This window comes from Crassostrea angulata, chromosome 5 (genome assembly GCF_025612915.1).
Source record: "Crassostrea angulata isolate pt1a10 chromosome 5, ASM2561291v2, whole genome shotgun sequence".
NCBI lineage: Eukaryota > Metazoa > Mollusca > Bivalvia > Ostreida > Ostreidae > Magallana > Magallana angulata.
This window is the reverse complement of record NC_069115.1, coordinates 30,042,292-30,064,751: the sequence shown is the minus strand read 5'-3', so window position 1 is coordinate 30,064,751 and position 22,460 is coordinate 30,042,292. Positions and strand designations below refer to the sequence as shown.

At 32.1% G+C, this 22,460-nt stretch overlaps 2 protein-coding genes across 2 annotated transcripts; one reads left to right on the top strand and one right to left on the bottom strand.

The window, feature by feature from the left end:
- The first annotated feature begins 1,990 nt into the window (after positions 1-1,990).
- Positions 1,991-13,495, top strand: LOC128185698 (NADP-dependent malic enzyme-like). Its single transcript, XM_052855326.1, has 12 exons — positions 1,991-2,116; positions 3,807-4,090; positions 4,625-4,700; positions 6,051-6,212; positions 6,875-6,978; positions 8,252-8,361; positions 8,648-8,745; positions 9,181-9,294; positions 9,394-9,505; positions 9,887-10,029; positions 10,401-10,571; positions 11,116-13,495. Exons 1-12 carry the CDS (start codon positions 2,018-2,020, stop codon positions 11,377-11,379), a joined length of 1,737 nt encoding a protein of 578 aa, XP_052711286.1. The 5' UTR covers positions 1,991-2,017; the 3' UTR covers positions 11,380-13,495.
- A 2,953-nt stretch (positions 13,496-16,448) lies between these two features.
- Positions 16,449-20,538, bottom strand: LOC128185926 (ras-related protein Rab-39B-like). Its single transcript, XM_052855635.1, has 2 exons — positions 20,233-20,538; positions 16,449-19,253 (listed from the first exon to the last, which is right to left on the bottom strand). The coding sequence occupies exons 1-2, from the start codon at positions 20,448-20,450 to the stop codon at positions 18,827-18,829; spliced, it is 645 nt and encodes a 214-aa protein (XP_052711595.1). The 5' UTR covers positions 20,451-20,538; the 3' UTR covers positions 16,449-18,826.
- Between the last annotated feature and the right edge of the window lie 1,922 nt (positions 20,539-22,460).

Sequence of the window (22,460 nt, the reverse complement as noted above, 5' to 3'; positions counted from 1 at the left end):
AATAAATTCTAACTGGTAACTTAAGATAATTTCTCATGCGATATAATGTAAAACTAGCGCTTATGAATACTCTTATAAAATTTAACAGTATGATTGTCATGACCCTGTAATTAAAATATATCAAAATAAAGAAAATTTAACCATTGGTTTTAGATTAATTAAGGTTTAAGTATGTTTGACGGAGGTATAAATTGATAAAAATCCTAGATGACGTCATCATATTTGACCTTTGACCTGTTGATATGACCTTGAAATTTGTTTGACATAAAGCCTAAGCACTGATGGTGGTTGTTTTCAAATTTGAGGTCTTTACTTTGAAAAGAACACAAGTTACACATTTTTAAATGATATACGGCTAAATTGCACAAAAATCATATGAACACCATCCAAATGTATGTTTCAAAATTATCGAAATACGTTGTATCTCAATTTTTTTGGACCTTGATTAACAGATGGGTATGATTTATATTTATACTTTTATAGATTATAAACACGATACTGTGAACCTGGTGCATCTCTCTCTCTCTCTCTCTCTCTCTCTCTCTCTCTCTCTCTCTCTCTTTGTGTATAAAGGGAAACAACTCTATAGATAAATTAGATTTCGTACAGCAATTATTCAGCATGCATGCATTTACTTCATTTTTTTTAAACCCAAAAGGCTATTCCTATTTTATGTACATGTATTCTTGTTTACAATGACACATACTGATCCGATGAGATAAGTTTAATAAATTTTAATTTAAATCTGCTATTCATTAATTAAATTCTTGTATGATAACACATCTGACAGCATATATTAAATTATTATATTTACAGGCCTCTCTCTCTCTCTCTCTCTCTCTCTCTCTCTCTCTCTCTCTCTCGTATAAAATTCCTAATGGGACAGGTATATAAATATGTAATTTGACATATGACATTTAATCACTTTTTTTTAACAAAAAAAACATATAAAAATGTTGTTCTAATAAAATATACACCAAATGACCGCAAATGATTGTATTTATTTTTTAAAGTAAATTAAATATTAATTTTACTGAACGTTGTGTATAAAATTAATACCTACTTACTATAAGATTATTTATAATGGTAAGTCATCAAGTTCAATTCAGAAACCAAATAAAATATTGTTTTTACAGGAAACGCTTCAGTTCGTTATACGAAGTCATGCGTTAAAAATATTAAGGTATATCGACTCGTTCGATCGCTTAGGTCATCGACACAGGTGATTAATTTAAGTCTTGCATGTACAGGATGTGTTTTCCCACCGGAAAACCGATTTAGGCTATTTTATACAATTAAGCGATATTCCCTAAAAAAAAATCAACGCAACTTTCCCTCCCTTGTACATTTTGTAAAGCTAAAAAAAAAAAATCCCGTTCGATCTCTCATTTACGCATTCAATTTTTCTTGTGTGTGGAATAAAATTATAACTAAAGAGTTTATTAAATACGAAGTTAAATTGATAAAAAGGATTGCTACCGTTTTGGATTCAATATAGCGAGAGGTCAGTTTCTGTTATCTGTATACTATGTACATGTATTATGTGATGTATTTTATTCATACTTCAAAAGTCTTTAAGTAAAATGATGAATAGTACGGTGATTTGTTCAATTTATGTCACAATAAAAGATTTAAAATTCACAGAATTTAATAAAACCATCTATAACAATTTTTATAGATAATTTAAAATTATGTGAATTTTAAAACTTTAATGTAACATACATTTGTATATATACTGACATGTCTAGCTTGAAACATAAGTTTTCATTGAGACAAAATAATACTGATAGGCGTACCTGTACACAACAACTTGAAATTTTAAAATAAAATTGCTTATGCATACTGGATCGACAGTAAATGAAATAAATACATGTAAATAAGTTGTTTTGAATATACACAATCTTAAGAATTCTCTTAAGGGTGCATTACCGAAAATCAAATAAATCGAGATCGAGTTTCTGTTTATTCCCAATCTCTTCACAGAGTTACTTCCCCCTACTACACAACATAGGATAGAATGGCCGAGAAGAATTCGTCTGCTGTCGGCGGAGTGGATAAGATTGCCCACCCCCGGGTGCGGGGTGTGGACATCCTTAGGGACCCACTTCTAAACAAGGTAAGTTTTTGTTACTGATTTTGGGGTAATTTAAACCTCTGACAAAATTTTCCCTCTCTTCGTTTCTCGTACAAACGCAATGTTCCCAAAGTCGACCCCTTAAACTGGTAAACTTTAAACAGTTAAATTCGTGATCGTGGAATTTTAAATATATAACAATTGAATGAAACTTCAATTCTTAAATATCAGATTTGAAAACGTTTATAAATGATTGTTTTGTGTGTGATAATTACATGGGCATTATTTATTTAGCGTCCCTGCAAAAGGGAAGTATATTTCTCCTGAGTTAGTCAGAAGTGAGTCTTATAGGGATGCTATACACAAACGTGGTTTTTCAAGTACACTGGTAGCTTGATTTCTTTGTAAGATCTGCTATCATTTATCAATACAAACCATGTGTACAGTACATAATGTTATAGATAATAAAGTCTTAGTTAGTATGCTGATTTATTTTAGCATAAATCCTTCACTCGATCAGAAAATGTTTTTGAGAAATTTATAAGTCCACTGAACAGAATTTATATCGAGGGTGTTTTAATCTGGTGCTTTAAGTATTTTCACCTCAGCTTATTTTATACCTGCTCCTAAGAACATTAATGACAGCTCTGAGACAAGACTCTGGCAAATAATGCTGGGTATATTGATTAGCTACAGGAACTCTTTTTTATAGGTTAGGAATAAAAAAAACCAAACCTGTACAGTATAATCCGAGAACTTACTAATGACATCAGGCTATGGTACTCCTACAGCTAATTATTTGCACTCGTGAGTTGTGAAGAGATATGTAAATGCAAAATTTAATTTATTAATAATCAATGGCTTACTTGTAATTTTATAGGAAACAAGTGTTGGAATTCCCCTGATTATTAGCTAAGGGTCAAATTACGTCCATGTGTAAGATATCAACAGAATTGTATATCTGTTAAAAGTTTATTAAAATTGTTCATTTAAATGTCAAATGTCTAGCTAGCTGACTCATTGGATGCAGAAATAATGATGATTATATATGTACAGCACCTCAAGCACACACACCCCCCACCACTATTTTAAATTCTGTGTCACATACAATTTATAAGTTTTGAAGCAATGGAGATCCCTTTGATATAAATAGATATGAAAATCTTTGTACATGTATCAGTGGACATCTAGATGGGAGAAAAAGATAATAAAAGATACCTGCTTTCTTCATGAAAACATGAAATCGTTGTCATCTTCATGGATAGCTGAAGCAGTAATGACCTATTCTATAGTCATTGTGTTTGTGCAAATATAATCAGTATGATATTTTTAAGTGCCCAGTTTTATCTACTCTTTATAGAATAAAAACTACAGGGGTTGATGTATATCAGGGTCCTATTTTTCAGTTGAGTATTAAAAAGGTGCCAATATTTTAATGTAAACTTATTTGTATTACAAACTTTATGAGTGTAGTAGCAGTCCATTGATGGACCAGAGATATCTGTCAGTTACCAATGTAGTAAATTAAGCAACTGACTGGCGATACATGGTTGATTTCTGATGCTACGCTTCAAATTTTTATTATCGATCAGGTTGATGTCTGTAGAATCAATACATGTATCAGAAACAAGGTAGGGTGGAGATAGACGGCCTGACCCCCTACCCCCCCCCCCATACTAGACATTTGTTTATTCTTTCTTTCTATCTTTCTACATGTATCTTTCTATAACAGGAGTTTGGCTTCACCCTGAGGGAGAGACAGATCCTGGGGATACACGGCCTAATCCCCCCAGCCATCCGTACCCAGGAGGAGCAGTCCCATAATGTCCTGCTGAACTTCAACCGCTGGGACAACGACCTGGACAAGTACATCTACCTGATGGGGCTACAGGACCGGAACGAGAAGCTGTTCTACCGTGTGGTCACCGACAATGTGGAGAAGATGATGCCCATCATATACACGCCCACTGTCGGGCAGGCTTGTCTGAAATACGGGCTCATCTTTCGAAAACCCAGGTACACAAGGTTTTCTCATAATACATTAAGCGTTGGATGTCCTCTTGTTCATTAATTGTTGGATGTCATTTCGAAGGAAATGAGACACTGTGTAAATTTGTTCTTGTTAATCAATACAAGTTGCCTGACTGTTTTTTTTTTCCCCTTGTATTTCTCTCGATCTCACCTTTCTGGTCAGCAAATATAAAGCACGGAGTGGCAGATAGTGAATCATTATTGCAAGGCTAGGTGCTTTTAATTAACGGAATTTTCTTGTCTTAGCAAGGAAGGAATTAGAAACATTATCTCGCTTTTGACAAGTTCACTAATTTACTTTAATGTTAGGAAAGTAAATATACATATGTCAGTTGAGTGTGTCTCTGTATTACAGTGCATGTCTTAATTAGTGCAAATCTTTGATATATTTGCTGACTAATGAAACCAGAAATGCTGAATAAGCTGCGTAATAGAGGTTACACATTTTTGCATTCAATATGAGAGAGAGAGAGAGAGAGAGAGATTTTTAAGATTTTAATATTCATATTTTTTTTTCAGGGGGCTGTATATAACAATCTATGACAAAGGACACATATTTGATATTCTGTGCAACTGGACCATTGATGATGTCAAGGTTTGTTTGTTTGTTCTGTTGATATTAAGACAATCGCTTATCACATTTTCACAACAAGGTTTTACAAGGACCAAGCTATAGGCCTTGGTAGTGTAGTTATCAGACAATTAATGTTGAATATAGTGTCCAAATATAGTGCTCGGGCCAGGTCAGGCGAAACTCTAGATCAAATATTATTGTCAAGTCAAACTGGGTCATTAGAGTTGAAGGACACATATCTTATATCAGAGGTTGACCTCATTACGAGTATTAGGCCAAATTTACCTGTTTTCAATTTCATTTGAACAAGCTGTAAAGTGTACACATAATTCTTCAGCTCTCTGATTTATAGGTGTAGGATAACGATATTAGCATGTTAGCATGAAAGGTTAAGTAAAAAAAAATTGTTTGAAATGATATTAATTACTAATGTACTAAAGTTCATTGCGTTCAATGAATTCGAATTTTTTTTTTAACCTTTTCCCTTAACAATATGATACATGTACAACAAGATTTTTAGAATAGATTTTCTGAAGATTGTATTTTTGAAAGGTTAATCTTGATGGTTTAAATTTGACATAACAAAAGTGTCAAGTCTCTTTTTATTTGTGTGGGTGGTGAATTCTAAAAAAAAAATTCAGCTGGAAAATCAAAAGTAATTTTAGGGTGGGGAGGTGTATTCTATACTATATGTGTCACAGGTGTCTGAATTTTGGAAATTTTGCCAATGAATCACATGGTATTTAGAAGGATTTTAGATATTTATTAAACAACTTTTATACAACTGACAAGCTGAAATCTTCCCTTTATCAAAATATTAGTCATATAGAAGAAAAAAAAAATGTCTTAAAAGTTTCATTAATAAAGTAAAAGTATTGAATTGAGACAGTTTAATAGTACATTCCGGTATTTTAAATATATTTTAAAGTATACAGAATTCAAAGTATTTGAAGACATTAGGACAAAAAGTTTCAGACCTGGAATACTTATAATTTCTATAGTCTATAGAAATTATTCGAAGTTTTTAGACAGTAGATTTTAAAACTTACTGTATTTTGATATGAATGTTATTTTACTTATTTACATGTTGGTTGACATGTTAGTTATAGTTTTGCCAAGAACAAACTAAGATAGATCTGTTAAAAGAGTACTATTAAAATTTTCATATTCTGGTAATTGTTATCAAATCATCTACATAATGGAACCTCATTCTTGTAATTTCCTTGTTTTAGTTTTCTCTTCATGATGTAGTATAGCAAATGAGTGAAAAAAGGAAATATGTGCATTGATTAACCCTCACATACAAGGTATGATCCAAGATAATTCCTTATAAAGCGTTAATCAAATGAACCACAAAATGTGTTTGGTCAGGCGATCGTGGTGACAGATGGAGAGAGGATTCTGGGATTGGGAGACCTGGGCTGCTATGGAATGGGGATCCCAGTGGGGAAACTCTCCCTGTACACAGCGCTGGCCGGAATACAACCCCATCAGTGCCTCCCGATTCTGCTGGACGTTGGGACTAATAATAAGGTACACAAGAAAAAAATGGCAGTTGTAATTTTCAATCTTTGATAAAATTCTGTTTTCATATAAAAAAAAAAATTTCGGGGGGGGGGGGGGGGGGGGGTGGAGGGAGGGGAGAGGATATGGTAGGGGGATGGATAAAGAGAATGGCAAGTTTTTGTTGTCTAGCAATGACCATGTATTAACATTAACAGCGAAAGGATTACAAGTATACTGGTAGATTATTTTTGTGATATGCCTAAGAGTACAAAGGACTATCAAAAATGCAACAGGAAGCTTTATCTGAAGCAATTATTCTATTCAATATTTACTCTACCATACTCACAAGCCCTTATAATTAAGTACATGTATGAATTATATGCCTTGTAATGTACTGTACATCACTAAGTGCATATGCAAGTAAATTGTTAAGCATCTAAATGTGTCATCAATGTGTAGTTTTATACATGTAGCAGGTACTAAAGAAGAGAATCATTGTTTTTCAACTACAGTTTATGATCAATAAAAAAAAAATGTAAACTGTCAAAATTAAACTGAAATTAAATTAAATAAGTTTTTCTAGAGTTCCTCAAGTTGCCTAAAATGGACTGTTTTTGTTTTTCATACATTTAAATGTTAAAAAAAATGATTATGAGATGTTTTATATTATTTTTTTTCTTATTTATAAGGCACTTCTAGATGACCCCCTCTACATTGGTTTGAGGCAAAATCGTATTCAGGGAAAAGAGTACGATGAATTCATTGATGAATTTATGCAGGCCTGTGTTAAAAGGTATACCGGTATATGGTTATAATAGATAAAAGTAAAGTGTTTGTTGAAATTGATTTCTATCTTTTCGTCTGTTATGTGTAATTACTTGACATTGATTGATCTTTCTAATGCATACATTTTTGTTAAAAAAGGAAAAACACAAAAAAAACAGAAAAGCAGGAAAAATTCATGTCATTGTTAAACATGTCAATCTGTCAGTGTTAGCCTGGAATCATCACTTTGCTTTGTTGTAAACAATTTTTATTTTTGTTGTCAATTTATTTGAATTGTAATTTTCTAAAATTGACATATGGGATCAATCAACATGATTGATAGTTTTGGAGCCGATGTTTCCATCAGAAAATGATAAACTCCTGTTTATTTTTATCATCAAATAAAATCACACCATTGACTGCAGATCTGCCCTCTGTTTTCCTACAACATGACAAATTAATAAGACATCGTATTTGATAACCTCTAATCAAGGTCAAGGTCAAACGTCTATATTGTAAATAACTCTGATAATCAAGTTCAAGGTCATTAACTTTATGTCATCAAATTTTGATAAAGGTTTTAAACAGGGATATATATGATTCAATTTTGGACACCTCAATTATTATCAATATAGCTATAAATGAGGGAGATTTATAACATTTGTATACAATGTTAGTACAGTTTACAGTTATCTGGGTGAGTAAACAGTCAAAGTATTGGTAAATAGGTTACATTAGGTGAAATTAATCATTATTGACATATTTAATGGTCAATATAGCATTGAATTATGATTTTTTGAAGTATACATTCTCATAACTGCAGCGGTGTGTGCATACAAATTGAGTAAGGCGCGTTATGAAAATTTGTATGCACACACAGCTGCAGTTATGAGAGTGTATACTTCAAAAAATCATGATTTAATGCTTATTTTTACATTTTTAAATTCTTGCCTTGTCTGCAAATGTGATTCATACCTTAAAATTCCTATCTTATCCTAAGGGTAAGTTAATATAAATGGAAGAGCCACAGTAACAGCCACAAGCGTGAACTTTGATTTTCGCTTGTGACGTTGCAGTTTACAGCATTCTAGGTTTGTGACGTCATAATAAAACTCGTCAATTTGACCTTTGACTACTTGTTGCATTTAGAGGCATTTGAAGATCACAGAATTTAATGAAAAAACACAGTAGAATGTAAATATAAGATTATATTTGTTGCTACAAGTAAGTAGATATAAGTTGTACTTAGATAATTATTTCGAAAAAAAATTTTGTAATTCCATTTTTTTTTTTTTTTTTAGGTATACAAGGGAGGTCTTAGTCCAGTTTGAAGATTTTGGAAACCACAATGCCTTCAGATTTCTGGAGAAATATAGGAATGACTATTGCACATTCAATGACGATATTCAAGGTACTTTCAGAGGAATTGTAATTTTTTTATCAATCATAAGATGGCCATATTATGATATGGTACAGTGAGTCATTCTGATTTTCTCTCTGTTCCTTTGTTGGTCTGCATCTTGTAGGCAAGATACAGACTACAAGCATATCATTTGAAAATTCATGTTCATTCTTAGTACACAAGGTTATTTAAAGAGGAAAAAAGTTTCAAATATATTTTCATATACATATATGTTCTGCATTGATATTACAATGAGTCTGGTTTGGGGGTCTAAGTTCAATGTTGTTTTCTGCAGGTACTGCAGCAGTGGCCGTAGCAGGAATTCTGGCCAGTCTGAAGATCACAAAGAAACCACTGAAGGACAATGTGTTCGTGTTCCAGGGGGCAGGGGAGGTAATGTATGGAGAGAGAGAGAGAGAGAGAGAGAGAGAGAGAGAGAATTAAAAGTTGCAGATTTTGTGAGAATACCCCTTGGCCATTAATTTTCAGCTACACAAATACCAAATACCATCTATATATGCAAAATATAATAAAACTGTTATACATGTTTCTATACATGTTAGTGATGTACTATACAAAATTACAGTGTATGATTTTATTAAAGATAATTGAATACTCATTAAAAGAGCATTTATGGAAGACTTTAACATTTGGATAATCCATATTTATAAACATTGAAAAATTGCATGAGAAAAAATGCATATTGCTGTAAGTGTTAGAACGCCTTTCTATTCTACAGAGTACCAGTATATAATCGATTACCTGTATATCAGCATTATTAAATATATGTATCACTGGTATATTGCTTTTTCTGTATAATCTATATAGGCCTCTATAGGGATTGCAACTCTACTCGTAATGGCCATGGCTGAAGCAGGCATCTCCGAGAAAGAGGCCCTCAAAAGGGTCTATATGGTGGACTCTAGGGGCCTTATAGTCAAGGTAAACCTAATAGATCATGCTTATGTGAAAATGAGGTTATTGGCTTTTTACTGTTGTTTCTTGTTTAATGTACATGTAAATGCACTATGTCTCTTTCAGAATCGACCTTCAGGGGGAGTAACTGGCCCCAAGATAAGGTTTGCACAGGAGCATGCTCCAGTGGATAAACTGGTGGATGTTGTTAAACTGGTCAAACCGACGGCAATCATTGGTAAGCACCGAAGGAGTACACAGTAGTACCATGAATCACCAGCATCTAAATACTTTAAATCAGCGTTATTGACATAGATATCAACAAAACTATACGAATCACTTTTGGGTGGTACCAGTATTGTTGGTTTAATCTTTTAAGTATATGTTTATTAGATTCTGTTTTATGGTGTTAATGTTTGTTTTTGTAGTAGCTATGAAATATCAGTGATAACCTAGCTTGTATTACATTTTGATCTCATTGCAGTTTTATTTTTTTCATTCACCAAAATTAACATGTATATTGTCTACATAGTGCTAGTATTTAAAATGATAGAGGATAATATATCATGCTATTATTATAAAATTTTCACAAATCAATTTTATCTTTGCTTTATCCTAGGTGCTGCCGCTGTTGCGGGTGCCTTCACAGAGGAGATCCTGACCCTGATGGGTACCAACAACGAGCGACCCATTGTGTTCGCCCTCAGTAACCCGACCAGTAAGGCCGAGTGTACCGCAGAACAGGCCTACAGTATCACTAAGGTAGAGATTCAATAGTCCTGTCATTTAACTAACTCCTGTATTATATATTTAAAGTTATAATCAATTTTTACCTAATGGTAAAAATTATTGTACACAATTATTGTTTTATTAAGTCTTTAAGGGTTGAGTAAAATTACTTTGGTATAGAAATCATTTTCAGCATAAGTTATAATTAGTTTCTACCTGCCGATACCTAAGTGTTTAAATTTGATTGAAATTTGAAATAGTGTAAAAATACAAATAAATCTCTCATTTCAGAAGTCATATTTTCAACAACAACAACAAAAAACATTTTGAAATTGTCATATTATTTAGATAGAGAAGCATAAGTAAATGAACGGCGAGTGACTGATATTTTTGTTACATTACAGGGGAGGTGTGTGTTTGCCAGTGGCAGTCCTTTCCCCGCCGTGACTTACAATGGCAAAACCTTCCACCCCGGCCAGGGCAACAATGCTTACATATTCCCAGGCATTGCTCTGGCCACCATTCTGTGTGATATCAGATCTATTACTGATGAAGTGTTCTTAGAATCAGCAAAGGTACGTGCATGAACAACACTTTAGAATTTTATGCGATTGTGATTCAAAGGGGGGTAACTCTGTCTTTGCATCATATATATTCCTTATCAATAGATAAAAACAAGCTATTCAATGATTTATTGAGTCGATAATTACCTCTTCTGAACTTATCATGGTACATGTACATGTGTATGTCTGTGATGTAGAGAATTAATTATTGAAGCAACCATTACAATAATCCATAGTATTGTGGAATCATTAGAATTCACGGTGGCTCGATTTTCATGGTGTTTGTAGGTAGGCCTTTACATCCTCGACGAATACAATTTTGAAAGAGTTGGTTTTCTTACTGAAACTTAATTCCGACGAATCCATGAAATAACATCCTCACAAATAAGCAAAAAGTCTGTAATCATGAAAATTGGCCCCCCACGAATTTAAATGATTCCACAGTATCATTATGTAAACGTACCCAAATGCTAATAGGTACTAATGATCAGTGTAATGAAATACTTTTACATAGAGATACATTATGAGAAATTACACACACAAATTTTAATTTCAGTTGTTGGCGGATATGGTGGATGAGAAGAGTTTATCCATGGGACTGGTCTATCCGCCTCTGTCGCGGATTCTACAGGTGTCCACAGATCTGGCCATTGGATTGATCAACTTTTCCTACAAGCACAAGCTAGCCTACCACTACCCAGAGCCAGAGGACAAGGAGACCTTTGTCAAATCGTACCAGTACGACATGAACTACAAGAGCTTTGAACCCGCAACCTATAACTGGCCTGATGGTCTGAATTCCACAGTGTGCAAAGTTTAGAAAACTTCTTCAAAATATATGCTGATGTTGTGGGAAATTTTAATAACACTTAAAGGGATGTATTTTGTTGTTTGCTTGTTTAAGAGCAGAGATATTTTTTAATTTGAAAGAAAAAAAAATATGGAGGATTGTTAGGAAGACAAGTACAAGTATTATATTCAGTGGTTCATGCAGCATGGAGCTTATGTGTTGTTGTTCAGATATTGAGAATTTCTTTTTAACCCTTAATGTTTAGTGAAACTGAAACTTTTTAAAACTTTAAACTGGAATATTTTGTCATCTAGCTGAAATGATATTTTGCAAGATTTTAAAAATGTTATTTACTGTATGAAAGACTCATGATCTCACAAGATATTATAAAAGAATTTGCACTGTTGTACATGTAATTTAGGATTTGTTTATTTTGCAAAAAAAAAATCCACTTGTGTAGTGCTTGTTTGTTTAGTGCCAGTTTTTATAGATTTGTTCTTTTTTTTTAATCAAATTTCCTGGAATTATACACACTAATCTGTTCCTTAATTGTTCACAGTAACAGAGAAGTTAATTCTACTACTGTGGTTTCACCAATATTCTTTGAATACCAATTTTAGTTGATTTCGTTTTTAAGTTTATCCTTGAAATTAAATATTCATTGAACTGCAATTTCTACTAATATTTTGTATTGATAGGGTCATTGGCCACAAATTTACGTATCCTTGAAACTGCGATTTTCACTTAATCCACAAAAATTGATACCCTTGAATAATAATGAAACCACAGTATTTATTTCACTATTTAACATTATGTTCTGTGAAAGTTATGAAATTCCTGATGATATCAACTTTCGGGATTTTTTGTCTCTTTATTCTGATTCAAACAGATGTTCATGAATTAATGAATGGCTAAATATTGCTACTTCATATGTATGGTGCATTCAAATTTTGTAGACTGGTATTTGTCATATTAAGTGTTGATGACTTATTGTAGATGTACATACAAATGTTCATGCATTCCTTCATATAATTTCCAGATAGGTAAGAATTAATTCATACAATGAAATTTTCTTTTTCATGAACATTTGTGCAGTCATAAAAACTAGTACTAGTATTCAAAAATATTAGCCTGATATTTACATTTATACTTGCAATAGCAGTGATATTATATTTATACAAATCAGCATTGCTTTCTACATAGAGATCTATATTTATATGTGATCTATTATTGTATTTAAAATAGATAATACACATGTATTAGATATTTCAGTGATGGGGTGCTGGTGTCTTTAGATAAATTGGATGGATGCATGTAGACAGAAATTGACTATGTTCTTTTAAATATTGTAAATTCCTTATTTTATGCGAGAACTTAATTCCGCTGTTCCGCTGTTTTGTATCAAATCGCAAGAATATAAAATCGCGAGCACCAACGTTTTGTTATGATTTCCTATAGTTCAAAACTGTCTGGAAAATGAAAGCGAGATTTTAAAATCTGCGAGGGTTGCTTCTCACAATTTTACGTGGATATTAATTCCTTGCATTTAATAATTAGGAATCTACAGTAACAGCCATTGTAACCATATGAATTGGCATTAAATTTGTTAGCTAGGGAATGGGAACCTAGCTCTATTGTAAACCCTAGTGTTTCGCACAGTTCGAGTAGATTCTGAATTTAAAATGTTGCATTTGGGTTTACAGTGTTAAACTTTATTAGTTTGCCTACAGAGGTTAATTTTATTTTCGTGCATGACCTATGGCTATTTGCTGTCTCAGATTCAAATTTTTACAAAGAAACTTTTCATCACATTCCAAAGACATTTCTCTCTCAGGTGTATTTGAATTTTTATTTCTACCACTGTATTCATTCTAAATAGATGTTTATTCTTAAGATTTTTTTTATTGAAAAAATCTATATTTACAATATTTGAATATTGATATTATTCAAAATAGTTATAATATATATCACAGTGCATGCATTTAACTTTTTGTTTTATTTGTTATATTTATTATGTATGAAATATAGCAAGTTTTAATATATGATGCACATATTATATGTATTATATATTATGGAATGAATGAAACTTATTGTAGAAGACTTTTATCTTAATTAGAAAAGTTGAACTTGTGTCATTATGATTATGTAAAAGTTGATCTTTTTCTTTCATTTTGAAATTGTTGACAAGTTTCCTGTTTGTATTTCACTCTGTCTTTTTCTGAATAAACAACCATAGGAGCGTTTAATTATCTGTCTGTCTGCCTGTATAAAAGTTTTATACTAATACATTGTATAGATACATTGGTTTTACTCATTATGGGAGGGCCAATTTTCAAGGATTAACAAAACAAAAAATCATATAAATTTGATAACATGATGAACTCAAGTTTCATTTTTACCAATAGATAGTTTTATCATTAAGAATAATGTTTCTTTTGATGAATATTTGAATGAAGGATTGAATCATGAAAAATATCCATTTAAAAACTGATGCTGAATATAGTTATTGAAGGAACTAAATGTACAGTAGCGTCATTTTATTTGTGCATCATCCAATTTCTGTCTTTTAAAGTCTTTTTAACTTAACCTGTATCTGGACGACTGTATAACACTGTGACCTCTTACTTTCAAGGTCATCTATTACACTTCGACCTCGTAGTCCCAAGGTCATCTATATCACTGTGACCTCATAGGTTTATATACATAAGGTCATCTAAGGTAATAAATCTAATAGTTTCCAATTACTTTATACCATATTAAGAGCAGTTTTTGTTTCATGTTTGATATTTGATTCACATGCTAATTAAACTAGGGAAATTAATACATGTATTCGAAATTCTGGCTTATGTAATAGCCATGGTGTTAACTTCAAAAGTGATGGAGGCTAGGATTTCATTTAATTGTTGGAAATTAATATCAACTACATTTTACATGTTCACATTTAGATAATTTGATTTTAGTGAAATCAAATCCATTTTGATTACTGTAAACCAATTTTTATTTGCGGCAACTTTATTTTGCAATTAATTGCCAATAAACTGGTTTGCGACGACTAATGTTCGCGCCCAAGCCTTATCCAGACCTGTATTGTTATAAAAACTATAGACAAAGGATTGTTTCACGGCGAGAAATATTCGCGATAAGGCTCTCGCTTACCTTGCGACAATTTCTCGCCTGCCAATAAAAGTTGGTTTACAGTATTTCGTACATAATTTCTACCAGGTACTTCATTGATTTTCAACAGAAGTTAAGTTTCCAGTGATATGGATTAAGTTACACAGTACCGGTAATCTAAAATCCTCTGAATCAAAGAGTCAATATTGGCCTGCACATCTAGAGTAGATTAAGGAAATCTTACCTTCAGATCCTGTCTCTTTTTCCTGTTTTTGAGTTTCATTATCTGGTGACACTTCTGACATCCATATTTCAGGTTTGGTAAAACAACCATTTTTAACTGATAGTCCCCATACCAGTCTTTGAAGAGATCAACTATGTGGAACATGTTGTAATTTGCTATTCAGCCTATGGACCCTTATTTCTTTTTTACACTATTGGCCTTTTGGTTATAGAAGTCTTTAACATCTGCAGCAGGTTTGCATGCTGCTTTAAAAAAAAGGCATGTAATTCTGGTACCATGGTCAGAATTGCATCACTGCATAACACTGTACAATATTAGTTTATTGCAACATTTTCTGAGAAACGCATTGCCACTCCGAAGATGGTGGTATTTGCTGAGTATTGAATATTTCTTAAGACGCAGACAATACATCCGCTTAGTTTGTGAGGACATTTTAATGATTATTTGCCATTTCTTGATTGGTATATGTCACCAGAGGAAATGCTGTTCATCAAATGATGGACATATTCTCAATAGATTAAAGATAAAAAACCTGTACGTTCGATCAATTTAATTGATATATGCCGCCAAAGAGAGAAAAGATGTGAACTTGGCTTTACAAATAAATGTAATGGTGTTTAGAAAATCTATGTGAATCATTACCATTATGTAATTGTGAGTTAAAAAGAAAAAAAATATGCATAAAAAACGTACTCATTCCTACATTGTAATAAATTCTTTTCACTCGAGTGCAAGAATAATGATCAGTGGCACAGGGTCCAAAACACTAGTGACTTTCATTGACCAAAAAGGACCCATCCAAATTCCCTATTTTGTAGAAGACTACCCGGTAAACATACCCCGGTAATATAAATTTTGAATCATGTTGTCTCATTTATTTGCACTAACTAGCAGCATATGAGGTCAGAAATGATGTAATTTTTGCAATACAATCTGAAAAAGTTAAAACATTCATTTTTCCTAGGTGTTTGCATATTGTATTTTAGAAAACATGCCGCTTTGAACAAGCATCTGTTTCGTGTTCATTGTTTACAATTATCCTGAATATATAGATACAATTTTAACGAAATGTAATGTTTGCTCAAGCCTGCACTTCCATCTTCCCTGGACCAAAAAATGCTTGAAAATCTGTGAACTTTTTTTAAAAACTTAAAAGAGAAAAGAATAACTTTATAATTATTATGATAAAGTATTCATAAATTGAAGGTAATTGGACCAACTTGAAACTCATGAATATATACCTAAAAAATTCACACTGTCAGTATCTTTATATGTAAAAATCCACCTGCATATACTGTATATATAAATAATAAAGTTATGATGTTTATATTAGAGACTGTATTATGACCCTATCATAAACTGAAGATTTCTTATTTGACTCGAGAACTCAATTCCGCAATCCAACCGTTTTGCTTACAATTGCGAGAATATAAAATCGTACATGACCAATTCATCTGTCAAAAAAATTAAAGCGACATTTTAGAATCCACAAGATGTGCTTCTCACATTTTTTACATGAATATCAAATCCTCATGTTTAATTAAAAATCTAGAGTATTTATATAATACAAATACCCCCATTAAAGCTGCTACAATGTGTGTACATGTACTTGTGCGATTAGGACCGGTATATGTTATTACTCTGAGCTTGCACATGTATATTAGCTAGTACATAAATATCGATTTCTTATAAATCTTATTTTAAAATTTCAATATGAAAAAAAAAAACACAAACAAGAAACTTTCATCTGAAAAGCACATTTATTTCATTTTGTTTGATTATTGCACATATACATGGTAAACACTTCAGGGTAAAACCAAAACAGCAGGCCCTTAACGACAAACAAAAAAACATAAATAAATAATTAGTAAATAAAAACAACCTGATAACTGAAAAAATATGGCAACAAAACAGTCCTCTGGTGGTTCATAGTTGTGTCTGTATGTAAAACAATACTTCACAAAACTACCGGTACTTCATATGGCGTGCAATATCATTAATATGGGAATATTATTAAAAATAATAAATATTTCACTAACTCCTTGATGCTGAGTATCACAAATTAATGTATATTTGCAGGAACAACTGACCTTTGATTTAATTGTTGTACTGATTAATTACTAACAAAATATTTTGGTAAGCTTTGCATAAATATCTTGGTAACTTTTGGTTTTATTTTTAAAAATATGATTGCACAACTGTATGACTCTGTATTGAAATATTTTTTTTACTGGTAGTAGGTGTCTAGCTTAATTAACTGCATCTGAGTAAAATATCAAATGGTAATATTACTGTAACACTGTATTTCCTGAAAGCATGCACGTGGTAAATAAAAATAAATTTAGCCTCATTGAATATTTTTTTTTACAGATTTTTTGTATTTGCCAAACCATGGACTGAACTAGTAAATTGCAAATTTCACAACTTTTATTTATGAAAAAAAAAGAAAGAAATGAATGATTCTGAACTACGTTATCCTAAAACCAAAAGTGATTAAGAGTGAACATTTTGATCAGAGAAAATTAACAATAATTCAACCTTTCATAGATCATACTTCAAATAAAAAAAAATGCTTTTCAAGGGGAACAACTCTAATAAAATCTGGTCTAATACAATTTATTAAAATGTTAATGAATGTAGAGGCAATCTGAAAAATTTCCCAGTAGAGTTCTTAAATCTTAATATTAGACACAAGTTTTTCCCTATTTCTAATTGATTTTTGCATCATGCAGAGAACATTTCCTAATGGGTTTTCTAGCATGAAAATCAATGCTGAGTTTCTTAATATGACCAAATACTGGTATATAAAACCTTATAGTAACATTCTAGCCCCTGCAGAAAATAATATAAACACTGGAATATTGACATCACAGTTAAGCTAAAACTAGAGTATAACATAAACTCATGCCAAAATATGCTAGTAAAATGCCCTTGATTAAATAGAAATCAAATACATCATGGCCATAAATATATATATGTGCATTGTAGCATTATCTTTTTTTCCTCAATTAAGGAAAGAAAAACAAAACAAATTATGCCTGAATTGCTTTCATGTGCATGAACAGACTGTATTATACTATTAATATAATATTGCAAAATCCATATGCATGTATATAATATGTTTTTTGATGACGTGCATCAGAAAAGTTAAAAAAAAGAAAAATCAATTATCATCTCTCAACTTATAGATTATCATGATGAGACGTATGTCATAATGATCTGAAATATAATCGTTACAAATTTTAAATAATGTTGCATTAGGAGAAAAGATCATCTACATGTAGATCGTTATACATGTATAGCTTTTTGGTTTTCAATAATTTCCAAAATGTTTCAGAGAATTTAAAACAATTGCATCAATATGATAAGATTTTAATGTTTTCAGAAAATTATATTATCAATGTTAATTGCATTGGATACTTTCTTGATTTGAAGAGAATAAGATGAAAAGTGAATGGAGCATTAATACAGCCATTCATCAGTGCATGGTCCCTATCTTCTGGAGATAGATATTTTTTAAAAAATTCTTGGGTTGTTATTAGACCAAATATGGTACATATATACTAACTATTACTCTTTAACCATTATTTGTACAAATTAAATTCTTGGAATACTGGGGATACTTATCTATACTATCAATACTTGCATTTTCACATTGCACAAGATTTATGCACCAAAGTACAATTATAAATCAAATACCGGTACAGCTGAACAGAATAAAAAATAAAAAAAACAAACACAAAAAACCCTGTTGCATGTCAGATGCATCCGGAACAAAAGGTACTGAGGCTGGTTTTTTCCCCTTTGCTTTTCGATGAGTACACAATGTAAAGCTTTGAAAATTAATACTCTGATTGAAAACAATATTACAAGCATACATGCCCAGTAAAGAACAACATCTGAAACTGATCACAACCCATCATACACTCACAACAATTGTTCAAAAATTCTCCAACAAAAAAAAAAATCACAATTTTTTTTCTTCTGAAATTTAACACTACAGGTTTAAAATCAAATAATTTCCCTTTGGCCATTATCAATGAACATATATATCAAAATGATACACATATGGCCTATTAAAAAGAGTTCATTGTATATATAGTAAACCCATAATGCACTTCAGCAACACCCCCCACTTTCTTTCTCCCCCTCTATCACATGGAATGGTTGAGCCGGACGGGTGAATCCAGTTTTCACTCCATCCCATCCTTCTTCCACGCGGATCTTTCCTTGCTCCAGCAATGCGTGGACTTCTCTGGCCACCATGAGAAAGGCCTCCTCCACATTTTGCCCTGTTTTTGCCGAAGTCTCCACATATTTTAGTCCATTCATTTCCGCGAACATTCTCCCCTCACGGGTGGTAACTTGCCTTTCGTCGTCCCTGTCTGCCTTGTGACCTACGACGACATACACAACTTTTTGGGGTTCTATGTGGGCCCTAGATTCATGAAGCCAGCCCGCTAAGTTTTCGAAGCTTCTACGATTTGTGATGTCGAACACAATAAGTGCTCCTACTGAATTTCTGTAGTACGATCTGGTTATAGATCTGAAAAAGAACAAACAAAAAATGAAAATTTTACTACATATATATACATTTTTGTCTGATCAATTGCTAATGGATCTTTATTTGAGCTTTCAGTGACTAAACTAAACTTGAAGCATGAACTTCAAATTTTTCAAACAAATAATCATTTGTGCACAGTATTTCATACAAATGTAATACGATCGAGCTTTGAAGCATTATGTAAATAATTGACACATGGTTTTAGATCTATTCATGGAGTATTGATGTATTATTTGAGAATCAATTTTTCACTACAAATGAAGTCATATTATAGCATAGAAAAGTTAGTTGTAGAAGTAATAAATCCCTTAAAGCTATATTAATGCTATAGGTCTGCATGCTCTTAAACTACAACTCCACTACACAATCTTCTCCTATCTCAAATTATTTTGGCACTCTATGTCTTAATTATTATATTTATAAGTGCCATGAGAAAATTAAAAACATGAGGTTTGATATACAAATATACGTATTATCATAGAATTATTCTTGGAAAATGTATCATACTTTGTGTTTTATCTCCTGTCAAATGTTTGACAGTCCTTTAGACAGTTAGACTTACAGTCTTAATGTTATATAGAAGACTTTTGTAACTCTTGTTAGTACTGAAAACTAAGTTGCATAATTAATATTCTATGCCACTTGGTGACATGCTAATCCAGTTTCAATTACTGTCAATATATCTCAACTTGGACCATTTTTTCTACATTTCCAATGCTCTGAAATATGTAAATGCAGTTCAACATGTGCATTGTCATTTATCAATTCTTTGACACTTTTAACGTAAATTCTTGATCCAGCCTTTTTGGATTGCAAATTGATAAAGAGAAGAAATGGGTTGCATATTATTGCATGCATCTTTTTTTTCTACTGTTGCCATTTTGAATAAATTATATCCACAAGACGGCGATTTTCATCATCTCTCCATGATGTTTATGTATCTTGCATTAAAAGACTTTACCGAAATCGTTCTTGTCCTGCTGTGTCCCATAACTGTAGCTTCACTCTGACACCTTGTTTCACTTCGATGAGACGGGCATAGAAATCAACACCCACTGTCGGGTCACATTCATCTGTAAACTTTCCCTCTGTGAAATATTTCAATAAAGATGACTTTCCAACAGTGCTATCTCCGATAAGAATTAGTCTAAATTGAAAATCAAAGATAGGTTCCACCATGATATTATTGGATTTTTCGATTTTTTCACATTCAAGTCGTTATTTTCTCAATGAAATATTGACATTTCTGACGCAGATTGTTGATTACAACACGTGGGTTCTGACTTCCTATTTGTATCACGTGATACATCTAAATTTTATTGAACATTCAGACAATTACATCTTTTTTAGTCTTAAAGTAAAAGTTGAGTTTTTAGAGAGATGTCAGTTCTTTTTTAGGGGATGTCGTAATAATATGAAACAATATTAAATAAATCCGGATTTTTATTGGTCTTTTTGACCAGGCTCTAATTTTACTTGTACCGGAAATTTAAAAGTATGAACAGCCAACAGTTTGAATGACATTTTTCCGCCAACAGCATAAAATCAGAGAATACCAGGTTTGCTAGGTCTGCTGTGAATATAAGTTTATTTGGACACTGTATACTTTCCTTTAGTACATTACTAAAGGGCTTCAAATGTCTCTATAATATATGCAGCTTGTCAGATTGGACAATTTTTTGACAAACCATGTTAAGTCAAGTATGCATCTCTCTCTCTCTCTCTCTCTCTCTCTCTCTCTCTCTCTCTCTCTCTCTCTTTCTCTCTCAGAAGAAGTTATTTTGATGATGCTCATTGGGATGGGTGCTGCATGAATACCATTTTGCTTAAATAATACATGTATCTCGGTACGTGATCGAGATACATGTATGTCCGGACTGAAAAATTCTATAACTATAGTCTGTCCCAGGTTATTGATTCCATCACTTTTTGATGAGTTTTAATTAAAATACTTGGTAAAAGATCCAAGATATCTTTATTAAAATATCATCTGTTTTACCCAGAGAAATTAATATTATTTTCCAGGAATGAAAACAAACTTAATGGAGATATTCAAAATTGGAAATGTTTACATCTTTTCTCCATTTGGAAGTTCTTGGGACACCCTGCACAATTTTTCACCATTAACATCTTGGTATTTTGATGTCAAATCCCTGAAGACTTTTTATTTTGGATTGTGATTCTAGTATAAAACCTGAGGCAAAAGAGTGGGGCATTTCGAAACAGATAATCTGGACTCTGTTCATTGTAGTGAATATAGATCTTATTTTGGGCATTAATATGATAATCGCAATATTAGGCAAAAAGTGGTGGAAGCAAAAACTTAGGATAGAGTATAGTAACGTGACACTTCTCCGAATCTCAGACAAGTGCAGCACGAAGTGATTCGTGAAAATTTGCTCCAACTTGTTGAGTTGATACTACAGAAATGGCATGAATTGAATCAAATGCCGACTTAAACTTTTAACTTTGGACATCCGTTTAAGGTTTCTCCACCCTTGATGTTTTTATTGTTTAATCCATGTACCAGTGATTTTTGTTTAAATTTGAAGATCGTTACATAAACAATCAAATTGAACTAAAATTTTGGTATGTTGCAAATGGTGGTTTTTTAAAATTTTCTTTAATTGAACTTTTGTGTTTATTATAATTTTATAAATCTCACTGGGTTTGTTAAGAATTAAACCTATGTACTCTTGTAAAGGAGATATACTCTAGTTTTGATAAAAATATTAAATAAATTTATAATAATAATAAATTATGTATTTATAATTTTTATTACATTGGAAATTTTTTATTTTCATTGGAAAAATGGTCCTGATTTTCTTTCTACTCCCTGAGTTGTAGAAAACTTATCTCTACACCTATATAAATAAAGCAAAATCTATATATTACATATTGTAGGTGACTGGACCAGGTGGAGATGTATTAGCCATTTATACACCACCATGCATAATTAATGGGATCCCTGGAGGATATGATTGAGGGAGAACTGTAAAGATATGTACCTCCATGCAGGTAAGAAATGTACCTGTGTATGCTGTTCATGGACACTTAGATCAAACAAAAATAGCAAGTGGAGGTGAGATCAGGTCTTAATTGTTAAATTCTGTGTCATGTTAATGAATACCTGAAGCGTGTGTATCAAAATGAATATTCTGCTAATGAGTGGGGGCTTAATTGTGTTGT

What these genes read in the sequence shown, in the direction of transcription:
- LOC128185698 (XM_052855326.1), top strand. Translation starts at nt 2,018, where the DNA reads ATGGCCGAGAAGAATTCGTCTGCTGTCGGCGGAGTGGATAAGATTGCC. An exon ending in ACGTTGGGACTAATAATAAG is followed by an intron (nt 6,213 to 6,874) that starts GTACACAAGAAA and finishes CTTATTTATAAG; the next exon opens with GCACTTCTAGATGACCCCCT. An exon ending in TGTTCTTAGAATCAGCAAAG is followed by an intron (nt 10,572 to 11,115) that starts GTACGTGCATGA and finishes TTTTAATTTCAG; the next exon opens with TTGTTGGCGGATATGGTGGA.
- LOC128185926 (XM_052855635.1), bottom strand. Translation starts at nt 20,450, where the DNA reads ATGGTGGAACCTATCTTTGATTTTCAATTTAGACTAATTCTTATCGGA. An exon ending in GCAGGACAAGAACGATTTCG is followed by an intron (nt 19,254 to 20,232) that starts GTAAAGTCTTTT and finishes GTTCTTTTTCAG; the next exon opens with ATCTATAACCAGATCGTACT.